Below are 14,940 nucleotides of genomic sequence, written 5' to 3'. Positions count from 1 at the left end.
TACATGCAAATTTTGCTCTCTTAACACAACAGACGCGTGTTTCTATGTAATTTAGCTCACCCATGAATCACAAGTAAATGCGCTGGAAATAAAGTCGCTGCACTCGCGTGTGGCGAAATAAACTTTTTTATCCGCACTCTCTGTTCGAGCACGGGATTCCGAAACTTTCCCCCCCCCCTCTCCCTGATAGTTCTCCAGTATCATGTGTTTATACTTTATAGATTTTACGGTCATATTTTTCCAAGGAACTTTCGATTCCGTTTAATCACCATAGTTCGTGTAGTTTCTCCCCGCTGACCTTTCGACATTCCATGAAGCCATTGCAGCGGTGACGCGCGTCAATTATATGTTGCAAGGTCAGAATTAAGTGACGTACACCTTATGCCAATTATCGTGTAACTGTATAAATTATAAAAATTGCAATAATAGGTGTTCTTTAATTATACCGCTTTATTGTAATAAGCTAGTCGTTAAAAGTGAAGTTTGTAAAATAAAAAAACTGTATTACAAAGTCTCCCTTATCAATCAACGTATCATATTGACGTGCCGTAGAAATCTATTTGGCGCCAAAGTTTTCAGTACATCGCGTTAAAACGTCGGGCGCGAAGTACTCTAAGTCTAGATTGTAGAAGTACCGACGCTATCACTGGGGTACCGGACTCATTTGGATCTCATCCCTCAGACACCCCAGGGTATAATCCGTTTGAATTACAGTCGTCAACCCCGTTGCCTCCAGACACGCCTTTACGATCTATTCGTCGGGAGATCGAGCACCTGTTAAAGGTTCCCAGAAAGGATGATGCCGTAGCGTACGCTTTGGGATTATTCAAAACGCTGACCTTTCTCGGACGCGTATTTATCCGAATTATACTTTGGCCTCATTGGAATTTAGGAAATTTCGCAGCGAAAATTACTTCGCGGTCACCCAAAATATTTCCTATTTATGCGCAGACTTTCATTTATGATGTTGACGCAAAACTTTCTCTCATTCATCATGAATAAAATCGTGCGCGGCGCTCTCTCTCTCTCTGCGCGTTGAAACATTTAATTTAAGATTAAATACCGCAATTATACAAGGTGTTCAAAAAGGTGATATTAAATTTTATATAGTACTCATAAAAATAAACTAAATCAAATATTCTTAATAAATAGTATTCCAAAAACCATTTATTTCTGAGTAGTAAAGCATTTTCTGTTATTATATTAGATACAATTCACTTTGAGTATGTATTGTATGATATTTTACATGCGACCGTTCGTACATTCGTCTCTCATAAGCTTCTAAGATCGGCAAGTTTGTTTAATTTAGAATTTTATGAAGACACTTAAACAGTACGATGACGCTACGTCCAATAAATTAGTTGATGCATTCGACGAACTGATAAAGAAAATTGAAAACTGTTGAGTCAAGAAATACGAAATAAATCTGGAATCTCTGAACGTGTTCGATCTTCAATGAGAAAGCGTGTCGAGTGGTGTGTTAAAATGAACGGAGGACACATTGAACACATCTGCTGTAGATTGAATTTATTTAATAACAGAAAATATTTTATTTCGGCAATAAATGGTTTTTGGAGTATTACTTATTACTGATTTTTTTGTTTCTTTCTACGAGTATTATATACTTTTAAAATTTAGTACCAACTCTTTTTGACACCGTGTATAAATGCGCAAAAATCTTCTGCACTTGCAGTATATCTTTTCGAAAAGCTGCATTGAATAGTTATAATTTATCTGCCATATTAATCAGTGGACGGGTTGTGGCAACGAGAGAGCTAATGTAATGGCGAACGTATATAGCGTCGCGGCTGTAAACTCCAGCGGAAAAAGTGCTATTATGTTCGGCATTATCGCGTCGACAAACTCTCATTTCATCGTCTCCCAGCCGTCACCGTTGCCTTAGAGCGTACTCTCATAAACATCCCCTTGAAAATATTCAAAAGTTGCTGTCGTTTGTCGAGTCAAAGTGCATCGTTACGTCCTATAGTATGTTACGATGCATATAAGCTCTCTCTCTCTCTCTCTCTCTCATTTCTTTCATCGTTTCGTCTTCGTTTGGTCGCCGCGTTTTTCGAAAGGTAAGTTGCTAAAGAGAACAGAGAATGGATGAAAAAGACGCGCCCTGAAAAAGGATGCGAGCGAGTGCTGTTCGCGAGAGAGACAGAAGGTCGCGTCGTTGCAAGTTTCAAAGTTATTCCGAAGGTAAATACACAGTCGGGTTGGTAGTAGTTATTGCATGTTTTATATCGCGAGAGAAAGGAGAGAGGCATTACGTGACGATAATCTCTTTCATTTTAGATTGTGATATGCGCGAAAAATACTCCGCCTTCTCCTCGACGAAAAATGTGGGAATAAGTTTGCTCGCGTTTTTTTTTTTTGTATTTCTATTCGAAAATAATGCAGTGAAAAATTTGTCAGTGCACACGTGGCTTTTACTACGAACAAAAGATGCATTTAATAAATACATAATTCTGCATCTAACTTTACTCGGAGTAAAATTTTATTCAAAATCCACTATTAGAAATATTAATCCATTAAATGTTCTATTTTTTGCGAAAAAATCCTTTTCTGCAGATTAATACTTTTAGTTTTCAACTTTTTTGTATTATGTACAAATTTATATTATTTAGAAAAATTTTTCTTATATATTATACATTAATTTTAATATTTCTATATAATTTCATAACAAATATTTCTTTCTTTTTCTCTCTCTCTCTCTCTCTCTCTCTCTATCTTTCTTTCTTTCTCTTTAAAAATGGAGATTCTTTTATCAGTAAAATAGAAAAATTTATGAGGAAAGAAGTAAAAATATGACATAATGTTTTCCCATCGAGGGATGCAAATTTGGTTTGTAGACGGATCTGCAAAAGAAGCTATTGGAAACAGTTATCCATGAGCGTTGAAGCAAGATAATTGTTTCCCGGTAATAATTCTACTACTCGAAGAGGAAAATGCGGACGGGAAATGCGTTCGTTATTTTCTGTATATTAAAATCGCATCGCTTTGATCGACACAATCCGATTTATTCTTCATGCATACATTTCGCGTATCCGATACTGTTGCGATGCGAAAAAAAAATATAATAAATCCAATTATTGTAAGATGTATAATGTACAGTATACATTGAGTAATTTAATATATATGCAAATATCACGTAAATGTAATTTGAAAATTGTATTACAAATATTACATATTTGTGAGTTATATTCAAATCAAATATTTTCTTATTATAAACACACTGATGATTTGTAAACCTCCAAAAATACATCGTATTGTTGCATTTTAACAAAAGAAGCTTTTTCTTGAGAGAATTTTTATGATTTTACTTTGTAATTTATTATTAAAATTTATGCATCTCATGCAATAAAAGAATTTGTAATTTAAAAAATTCTATTTATGTTGTAAAAATTTATATATATATATATATATTATTTATGAAGGAGATGTGTTGGTTTAAATTGTATAAATGTGTACAATTTATAAACTTGTTGATTTATCGCGATTTACTGTGCTCTCATCCAACCGACAAGCGTGCAAACATCGTGATTGTCTACCTTAGGGAATATACGTCAGCAGTAGGATTCGGCGTTTATATCGAGAGGAAAGAGAAGGAATAAATCGACGAGAGTAAGAGAGATAGATAGGTATGTACGAGGAATAGAAGGATCGCGACGCAGATTTAACTGGCACGCGGAGCCAGAAGGTTCCTCTCAAAACTTTGCTGAATTTATTCCTGTGTTAAGCGCCACGCGTCTTGTAAAAGTTACCGCGTGCTTGTTCTCGCGCAGTTCTTCGACCGAAATAATTATGCCATAACAATGATATTGTTGGTTGAAAATGTAAGAGCTGCCAGGGCATGTTGTTTGAAAATATAACGGATAATGTTCGCTCTTGTCGAGGTGTAATTAATGCTTATTTAACAAACTTTACTGTTCTATATACCGCGTACTTTGAAAGCAATTTTATATGAGTTTCTTTAGGACCAATTTTTTTTGTCGGAAACGCTTGTCTCTCTCTCTCTCTCTCTCTCTCTCTCTGTTTTTCTCTCACATTTTTCATTACATATTAGTTTCGAGAAAATTTTACAAAATTTATCAAATCCTATTAAAATACCTTTTTGATATATTCGTTTGTGTGGATGCCAGTTCCAGTAAAGATTCTTATAAAAAAAAACTATAATAATAAACTTTGAGAAGAAATTTGTCTATCCAAATATATTCATTTATTTCGTGGCGGGAGAGACAAGCGTTATTAGCGCGACTGGCTAGCATCTGTCACGCCGCTAACTACCGTAATCTCTGCTACGCCGAATGCATTTGTAAAGGGGAAGCTAAGTGCGGTCCAAAGTCGAAAGTTAGTATCACGATATGCCCTGTTAGGAACGGGCTTCGCTATAACACGGTGGCTTGACAAGAGTCGTGGGATGGGAAACGACGGAGGTGTTAACTGCCAACATAATTATTAATTTGCGCGCTTCGTTCGGTGGATTAAACATAGAATCAGATCGACAAGGATGGCGTAAATGAATACGGAGACATTCTTTTCTTTTACACGCTCTCTCTCTCTCTCATACATTGTTATATATGATATTAATTATATGGCAAACCCCCCTTAGATCTGCGCGATCTAATTACGTCTTTATTAATGGTGTACAAAATTAAACGGCTGTAATTTATAGCGCGGGGCAACTGTCGTGGATTAAAAGAATTTGAAAAATGGACGAAAACTTTGGTGTCGAGTGCGCGAGAGCGCTCGATGAAAAATTCACTCACCTGAACCATTAACGAGATCGCCACCAGCCCTTGACTTTTATGCTGCGCCTCGCTCATATTATGATACAGCTCGGCGTTAAAGCCGTAGACTTGTATCTGCAACAGATAGAAATCACAAAGAAATTAAATTTTCTCGGCGGAATCGTGAGCATAACCGTGTATCTCTCGATCAACGCCGACAAATTCCCGTTCTCGCACGAACAAATTCTCGAGTTTGGAGTTTAGATCCTAGAACATTTCGTGCCCGACGATGCCTCGTATTAGCCCGTTTCCTCCTCCCCCCCCCCCTCTCTCCTCATTGCTCCTTACTTCTATCTGATCTCGAGATCGACTTGCTGCAATCATGTCTCACGTAGACAGTTGCCGGCTTTATTGCGCTTAATTAAACGCGGAGCACGATATATTAAATATCCGCGCGAATAACTTTTTATAATATTATATCCGCGAAGAATATCTATTTAATGAAAAAAAAGTTTATCATTTTCTTAGATATTAATTTTTAAAAATTTTTTTAGCAAACTCTTTAAACATAAAAGAGTTATATAAAATTGAAAAATTTATATTTTATTATTTATAATTCTTTTATTGGCTATTCTTTGGTTCACATGCCCGATGATATTAAAATGTGAAGAGATCGATGGAAAATTCCAGAATATGATCTAAGCGAGATATTCGCGGCTTCATATTGTATGCTTTAGGTAAATATTCTACAAATATTTTCATCGGATACATACCTATTAAATCACATTCTTATGCGAGTATATAAACTTCAGAGAGCACCAAGATTCTTAAGCGCATACCATATTGTATATGCACTTTTCCTTTGGCATTTTTGTGCGCCTCTTTTCATGTTAGAATCTTTGTTTTTTAGTAAATAAAAATATTCTTTAATGTTATATATGTACACACACACACACACACATATATATATATATATATATATATATATATATATATATATATATATACATATATACATGTGTGTGTGTGTGTGGAATTTTTGCAGAAATATTAAAATATTTTCAAAAACAAGATTTTCTTCGATATCTGATCACATTTTCGTCTACTTTCACATTTTTTTATAAAAATACATTAAATAGAGCTATATTATATTACGATACAAGTATCTATATTTCACTGTAATTGTCATGTCGATAAGACTTAATGACAAATACGCGCTGTAATTTCTTTTAGAACTCACAATGATATCTACGGTATGGTAGATAAGTCGCAAGACGGATCTATCATCGGCGCATACACAGGAGAGTTCAGTTTATAGAGGAACGGAAAGCAAGTCGCTCGTGAAATGTATATCTTGTTTTTGGGACATACATCTCGTTTCGTGTCTTATTCCCCGCGAATGTCACCTGCTATAAGTTCTGTATGCTGGATAAAACGCGGAAAAGAGACACGACGTATGTACGTGTCTTCTTAGCGAAGAAAAGGATTTCGCCGCGATCGCTTTCCTTTGACATATCCCCGTCTTTCTCCCCCTCTCCCCCTCCCCTCCCCGCCACTCCTTTTCCCTACCCCTCGCTCTCTTGTATTTTCTCCAGCTTGTCCTTTTTCGCCGTATATCTGTTTCTTTCTACTAGGTAATAGCATTGCCACGGCACTTCCGGTTATGCCTAAGGGTATCTGAAATGCCCGCGATGTGACGAGTTCTTCTTCAAAGACGGCGGATATGCCGCTGGAAGGGGGCGAGGATATGAAGTACGGGAGGATGGAAAGAGGTACGAAGTATACGAGGTAAAAGAGAGAAAAAGATAGCGGGAAGAGGAGAGAGGAGGGGGCCGGGAAGGGATTGCCGGGAGTGAGTGTAAATCCACTGCGTCTGATCAAAGTACGACTCGTACTACTAGGAATAAGAAAGATTCTCTCTTTCTTTTCATTTTCGTGAAATTTCCTCCCCTCCCGCCCGCTCCCCTCCCCACACTTCTCTTCACATAGCACGTCCCTTCATCTCTTCTCTGCCTTTTAGCGAGATATTTTTCTCTCGGTGGCGTTTCGCTCCAAGTAAGGTACCCCCGGCCGTCGTCGTCACGTGGAGCATCGAAAAATCTTGTACCTTCTCAAACGCGATTCTATTTCAATCGCGCGCGAGTCGCGACAGATGCTTTATTGACATAATATCGACAAAGTGAGAATAAAATTACATGTCCATATTTTAACGCGCTTTGAGAATTTAGAGAATGGAAATGAATTAAAATATCACTTTTGTGTGTTCTCTCTCACTTGGTGCATTATAAAACGAGCAATTAAGAATGTTGATCGTTCATTTATATGTTCAAATATTTATGGACGCATAATAACATTATTGACATGTTTATGAATCCATTCTTCTATACTAAAAGAATAACTCATAATTTTAATAAGAGATATTAATTGTTATTGTCAATATATATTTTCCATTCAGATTTTCTCGGTTATCTCTCAATTTGTAATTTTTAGGTGCGGAAGGTAAACGTGGTAATGTAGAAACAAGAGCAAAGTTTGTATTTGACGTAACTTTTCAACGAGTTCAAGAAAAAAAAAAAAAAAAAAATTTAAGTGAATCGGCGAAACGACTTATTTCAACGTTTGATTGACAATTTTTACACGCAAACTGAAAGTTTCAATATTTATCGCTGGCAAACAGAAGCGGAAGTTAGGTACGAAAACAACAGTGTCTGCGGAGAGTTCAGAGAGCATTCATTTAAACTTCATGAAATTTAATGCATGAATATATTTCAAGACGCTATCTCCCCGCAACTGGCTTTAAGAAGTACATGTATGCATCTATAACCGCAACTTTTACCAATATATCCGGAAAGAGACGTAACATTATCATATACAAGCGTTTTAATACGTTATTTCTTTTAACTCCTTTATTTATTAGTAAAAGTTTTAAAACGATCTTTTTAAGATATACAGAATCCATATTTTCTCTCTCTCTCTCTTTTTTTTTTCTTCAAGGATGATAAATTTCAAAATCTTGCGAATGCGTATCTGGCTTATACGCGACACAGCCGTATAATTTACTTGATCTTTCATCAAAGTAAATTCTCGAATGTTCTTTTAATATAGCTACATCTAATTTTACATAAATAAAATTCTCCCTTCACTACTTTTTTTTCTTCAGATTCTCAGGCAATCAATACGGCTGAAGATAGAAATACATTTTTAACAAGTATGTAACAAATCAGCTTTCAACGTGCTTGTTATAATGTTACTGATTTGCAAGTTTACCCCTTCGAGTATTATATAAAACAGGCCATAATAAAAATATTTTTTATCTTAAGCTCCTTTCTCTTTATCCAGAAAATGAAACATTTCACGCAACATACACATAAAATGTGGTCAACATACGGTCGACATTTACAGCTTTGTGTGTGTTTTAGTTAATTAACTTTATACTTGAGCTAAATAGTTTTACGTCAATAGAGCTAAATAACATTTTAAATTCTTTATAAAGAGAAGAATATATAAATAATATATAAAGATATATAAATATATAATATATAAATATATAATAATATATAAAATAATAATAATATATAAAAGCGTAATATATAAAAATCTGTAATGTATAATTTGCATTGTAAAACATGTACGAGCTCTTCTAGCCAAAAGTAGAATCTGCGTACCGCCTCTTGTCCCTTTACTATCTCGAGAGAGTCTGTGGGTAAAATTCTGCGGGTTCTTAGCCACGAGCGGCGATCCTAAAATTCGTTGTCACGGGCGAGCAAAATCCTACTTGACGACCGAGCTCTAAGGCGGTATATAGTCGAGCTTCCTGAAATTCGCTACGCCCTGGAAATTCTGAATTCACCGCGAGTAACCCGCGAAGTGCCGAGCTGGCCCTCTTTTTCCTCTAAGCACCTACACTTCATGTGTACCATCCGATCTCATCGTATCTTCTGCACTCTGCCTCTCATCCTGGCCCGATGCCTCTTTCACGACCGCCTCCCCGTGCTTTACCCGCCACTTTGCTCGCCACTAGAGCATAATCACCGCGCTGCGAAGATTGCGACCGACCCGCAAACACAGACGCGCATTTGGTAAACGCATTATCCTCTCTTTAAGTGCTTCCGGCGACACCGTCGCGGCGAAAATTATTTTTACGCGTATCTGGAATTAAACGCTGACGCAGTAGCTAACCAGAAATAGCAAAACCACTTCCGTTTCGTGTATCAGCTTCATTAAGAGCGACGTCGCCTAAATATACTTGCTGCCTATATGGCACAAAGCGATATATTTTATATAATTTTGTAATTTAATAAGTAATACAATTTTTAAAATAATATCTTGTATTTTAATTTTATATACGCAAAAGAAAGTTGGCAAATTATAGAGATATGTTATTGAAACAAATTTAAATGGGAAAAGACGTAAGATTAGACAAGATGCTTAATTTATAAAAAGCTATAGATTTTATAAAATATATATAAATGTTTTTAAATTATATTATAATTGTTTGATTCAATTAGCGATGTGACAAAGCATGTCCATTTCATGTATCGACTTCATTAAGCGCGACATGACCTAAATATATTTTCAATACACTTGCACTGTGTACAAAGCGATATATTTCGTACAATTCCGTAATTTAATAAATAATGTAATTTTTAGAATGATATTTTATATTTCAATTTTATACAAGGCAAAAGAAAGCCGCTAAATTTGAGAAATATTTTATTAAATTCAAATAGAAAAAGACGTAAGTGACGTAGCAATAGAGTACAGACTATTCTAGTGAACCTATCCTATCCTAATCACGACTTGTTAAGGCTATCTTGTAATTGCAATGTAAGCTGCTCGCATTGTATTAAATGCACGAAATTGCCTCGCAAACAAACTTTATTTAAATCTGATTACAAACAATCTGCATCGCGCGCATTGCATTCTTGCACACAGTGATCTTAGTAGAAAATACGCTAAATACATCAACTTGTATTTAAATACTGCTCTATTTATGTACATTCATATATAATTTCAAAAAGAGAATTTCTCTCTTTTTGAAATAAAATTATAGAATAAAAGATAAATCTATTTTTCCTAATCGGGTGATACGCTTTCGTATTCATAGCGTCATACGTATTCTTTATATGCTGGGCTGTGCCTCTACTTTGGGAGCAGATGATAACGCTCTACGAGTCACGGCTGATATGAATATTCGATACGCGCGGTTCATTCGCTGGATGCATCAAGTGTGAAATCAGTGAGTGCAATCGCGAGGGGGTTTGGCGTATTAAACTGAAAAATCGGCACCTCGAGATACGCAAGGTCGGGGATATATAAGGCGCTCGCTGAGCGATGTAAAATATCTTTATCAAATTTCGAATCGATTTCTTCCCCGACTTCAATTTAAGCACAAAAATGCGAAAAAGACTGAGCAGTTGTGTGAAATATTGAAAATTAAATTCTCAATAAGTAGGTTGGAACTTTAAAAAATTAAAATAACTCGATTCGAAACGGAAAACATAATGACTCGATAAATTGTAATATATATTGTTAGTATAGTTAATGTTTGATAAATCAAAAAGGTCGCAATTCAACTTGAATAAAATATCTTATTGTCTAAATTTTTCGCGCGATCCAATTCTCTGAATTATAATTATGAGAGTGATTTTACATACAACTAACTATCGTAATATGTATTAGCAGTAATCAAATAAACTGTAGGTCAATTAAGTAAAAAATGCGCATGCAGTGTTTTTTTTTTTTTTTTTCATAATCGTGAAGTATTGCGAAGCAAAGGGTGAGAAAGAGACATAAAAGCGACATAACAGGTGACGAAATATTTGGCGCCTCGTTAAAAGTCAACTCCGCTCGCGCTTTACATACTCGCGAAATTTAATTTCTCATTAACGCCGAAGATAAACGAATCCAGGAAATGGATGGGACATCATGGGTAAAATGGCCGCAACTTGACAGGTGCATTAAAGCGTCAATGAAAATTCATGCCCCGCGCGTATCGATTGTCCGTTCGCCAACACTTATAATGTTTACTTCAATTTTCTGTCCCATCTGGCTATCGTCCTCTTGACACATTTTTCTCGTGTATTTACTATATAAAAATATACAGGGTAAAATATATTTATCTCACGATTTTTAAAAAATTTCTGGAAATTATAAAATGTAAAAATTGCATACATGAACTCTTGGAACAACACGTCTCTTTCTAGCGTCTTGTCGACTCCTTTAAGCGAGGATGCACTTAATAGATCGTTTTTATTTCCTTAGACAAGATTACGCCCATCAGAGCCCGCAATCTCGCACATTGATGCAACCTTACTTATACCTTTTTTCCCATATTCGCGCGCATCAGGGATAATTCACACATTAGAGGGTACGCTTATGACGTTCTTGCGGCCTATGGGCATGCCATCACGATTTCTGGCACAATGCGCTATTCTAGTATGATAGATATACAGCTGTAATGCCGCGCATCCTCTCCTCCTCCCTCCCTCCCTCCGTTTACCACCGACCCATCCACCCACCGACTCTCCATAATAACCTACGAGTGCTGGTTGCACACAGACACACAGAATGTATATACGGACACAACGACGTGACAATACACACTGGGATACGTGTGCATTAATATGCAGATGCGTATATATATATATATGTGCGCACGAAGACATCCTAAGAGACTCTACTATTCATATGTAGATACGTCTTCTTGCGTCATTTTGTTCGAAAAAGCACCAAGTACTCCATTACCGTCCGTGATGTCGCGTCGACGTTAATTGAACGCGGGAGGGGATTATACTTTCAAATTATTGCTAATTACATTTTAGTATCATTAATAAGATTTAACCTCGCGGTACGGCGTGTAAAAAGCTTTCCTCGAGACGCAGCAAAATTATCATCTACCTGTGTTTGTCCAGTGCTTTCGATCACTGCATTTTAATGTCAATGTGTGAATACATTTCTTCAAAATATTCCAATTTCCCATCATTTCAAATAATATTATATTGAATGGCACTCATGATAATGGCAGTGACTGCCGCTTATCGGTGGTTTTTGTTTCAATTAAATCAATTATCGCGTACGGGACGGCCGGAAATTTTATTAAATAAGGACGAAGAGGTATATGGGCGTTATAACAGGCAACGCATCATTTGCGCATATAATATGCGTAAAACAAACATGAAATTAATTAATAAGGTAGCGAAGCTACACGACCAACCGGCTCGTAACACGTTAACACCGTCCCGCGATCCAATTAAGTCGAATCAATATCGTGATTATTAATTTATTCACCGGAGTTTACAGAGTCCGCTTTTAATATGTAACGCCGGTCGTCGTAAAATTTTAATAACGTTCAAGGAGATCCCGACGAGAGGTTTTTATGAGTGCGAAAAGAGGGGTGGTAATCCTCGAGCCCCGCTGACCTTTTAACACAAACCGGAAGTAGGAGAGGACTCGTGACAATACACAATCGCGACGCGACGAGGGTCATTCAACTATAAACGACCACTACAATTACGGAAACGCCCGCTAGGGCCTCTCGACTGTTTAAAGCTCTGCGCGGAATAATTAAATGAATATACGCCCGCTACCATTTCGGATTTCTCTTTATTTCTCCATACGTTCAATGCGCTCTCGTGCGTAGAGTCGTTTCCCTAGTAAAAAAAGTTTCGCTATAAACTGAATGACAAAGCTGAAAAATTAACGGGTTGAGAGCTGTGAAATCTTTCTATTACTAAAATGTATGCATATATTAAAATTAACAGGTTGAGAAAGGCTATCCGTGAAATCTTTTCATCTTCTATTTCTATCTTCTTAATTCTTACTAAAATATATATATATATATATATATATATATATATATATATATAAAATATATATAAATACAGTGCTAAAATATATATATAGGAAATAATTATAGGAAGATAATTATACTATCTGTTGTGTGCTTTATTGATTTCACGTGAAATAATGTTGCACATGCAACTTCCGTTTAATTGTACTAGTTATTAGCATCAATGTCGGTAGTTAATTAATAATGCTAAATGTAAGTTAATGTACGCGACGGTAATTTTGTTATCTTGGCGCGTTTCCTATTTGCGCGATCAAGTGCATTGATAGCGACGGGACAGGCTTTAAGGTATTAGCGTCCTTCTAGACAATACCAAACGGCCGCGTTCCACAAGCTGGACGCCATGCAGAAATTAAACCAATTATGCCTGTCAATTTGTGTACGCTCCGGTGGCATAATCATAGCACTCGAATCCCGTGCCACGTTGTTTGACCATTAGTGGGTATACCGGCTGTCAGAGCGCCGCTCCTATCAAAAGCACCCTCGGCATCCCTACGTCGCATTTGCACTGCCACCATTCTATTTCGGTTTCAATGCTGAAATTAATCGGTTGTTGTAAATTTTTCAAATTCGCTCTGCAAATTATAAAATCAATTAAAAAAAGAAATAACAAAGCGAAAGAAGGGAAAAATTTGTTGTGAAAGAGAGAACCGTTTTATTCAGGCTCTTATTTCGCTAATTAAACTTTTTGCAATTAATATCAAATCAGCACGACAAGTTCTCTCGATATATTTTTAAAAAGCAAAATATTTTTTTTATATAAAAAGTAATGGTAAAATATTATATCACCATTTACATGTAAATGGACGCGATTTTGTAAAAATTGAAAACTTTTAATTAAATTATTCTAGCAATGCAAATTACAATAAAGTTTCTCAGTAATTATTTTCTTTATCGAGCACTGTCACAAATTTTAACTCGCATAGAAAAAAAGAAGAAAAAAAAAATGATAATGACCTGCGCAAATTCGGCTATTCCAAAGATTATTTTCAACATTTATATTTCAACACAGATACGTAAAGATCCATATACTTTTTGTACGCCGTTTTAACATAAATTTCCTTCCAGTTCAATCTCGAAGAGATCGTGTGCGTGAAGTAAAATCGCACCCCGAGACGTTTCTTATGTGATCGATGGCGGACAATACTAGACAGCGCGCGCGGTTTGGTCCAATTTGGTCCTGGCACGGCGGCCATAAATTCGCGAACAGGGGTCTCGACAGGGGCCTGTCCGACGGCTAAATAGCCGTACACTCCCGGACATCGGTTTCGCCAGCGGTGCGAAGGGGACAATAAGGGGGACGGAGCCTATTTCAGGAGCGCGCCGCGCTCGAGGTACTCCATCAGCTGGCTCCTTCAGTAGGCTCTCGGCATCAAAGCGCCTCGTCCCTCAAACACGCACGATTACGGGTCAGACTTGCTCGAGCGTCCTGGCTCTTGGAATTCTCTTGTCCTGCAGGAATTACGGCTTTCAAACCCCGAGCCTTCTTCCCCCTCCTCCGTTTCTCCCCGGCTAAACCATCAACCGCATCAACAGCCACCCCCTCATTCGCGACTGTTCTCGGTCTCTCCCTCCCTCCCTCCCTCCCTCCCAGAATTTCCTGGAAACACGTATTATGCACATTTCATTATATATGCGCGCTACCAATACACAGCCATGATCTAGCGCAGTGTTTACGCAGCCAAGATGCCGCTTCGCAGCTTGAATTATTCGCGTCCTTTTGACGCTGCGGAACTATGCGAGCCCTTCACCGCCGTTGATTAATCACCTAGCTTTTTAACGCGCCGTTGCCGTTACTAACGACGCCACTATTGCATTTGAATGCAAATCGTGTAACAAACTCGTGTGGTACGCGTGAGCTGTGAGCTCTGCTTGATGGATCATTGGTAAAAAAAAAATATACTTATTCCATCGCGACAGAAGCGTGACTGTAATTGAGAGAAAAATAAAATAAAAGGAATATTCTATCTATTTCTATTGTTAGTTAGATTAGTTAGTGTGCGCATTATGAGTCGCAATTATATCAAATATTTCGATTTTCATTTCACGAGGGACAATAATGAACGAGAAATTCGGCGTTTAATTTTGCAACTTTGATTCACTAATAATGGTTTGTTTCCATTGAAGGCAGTCTCTCTTCTAAGCGAGTAACTTTTGTCACTGAATACACACAGATGCCTATTGAGTATTATCGTACACCTAGCATAATGTACTGTGTGTATGGCGATACCGATTATAATTGTATTTGCTCCCCCCTAGGGGGATTACTGAATTAATGATAATACTCATGTTATGCTCTCTTTATTGACTATAATGTTACACGCCGCGCAAATTATCGTTTTGCATTTATCTATCCAA

At 37.0% G+C, this 14,940-nt stretch overlaps 2 protein-coding genes across 3 annotated transcripts in view; one reads left to right on the top strand and one right to left on the bottom strand.

Annotated features, from left to right (window-relative positions):
• The window catches only part of LOC126848940 (bifunctional methylenetetrahydrofolate dehydrogenase/cyclohydrolase, mitochondrial), a 244,673-nt gene that overhangs the window by 44,984 nt on the left and 184,749 nt on the right, over positions 1-14,940 (top strand). The gene's annotated exons all lie outside the window — the stretch shown is intronic.
• LOC126848942 (carbonic anhydrase-related protein 10) overlaps positions 1-14,940 on the bottom strand; it is a 133,411-nt gene that overhangs the window by 17,283 nt on the left and 101,188 nt on the right. For both annotated transcript variants that reach the window (XM_050590339.1, XM_050590340.1), the window contains exon 5: positions 4,773-4,868. In XM_050590339.1, the coding sequence (XP_050446296.1) occupies positions 4,773-4,868 (96 nt within the window). The remainder of the gene's footprint in view (positions 1-4,772; positions 4,869-14,940) is intronic.

This window comes from Cataglyphis hispanica, chromosome 4 (genome assembly GCF_021464435.1).
Source record: "Cataglyphis hispanica isolate Lineage 1 chromosome 4, ULB_Chis1_1.0, whole genome shotgun sequence".
In the NCBI taxonomy this organism is placed as follows: Eukaryota; Metazoa; Arthropoda; class Insecta; order Hymenoptera; family Formicidae; genus Cataglyphis; species Cataglyphis hispanica.
Note: the sequence above shows the minus strand (reverse complement) of the source record. Positions and strands in the feature narration are given on the sequence as shown.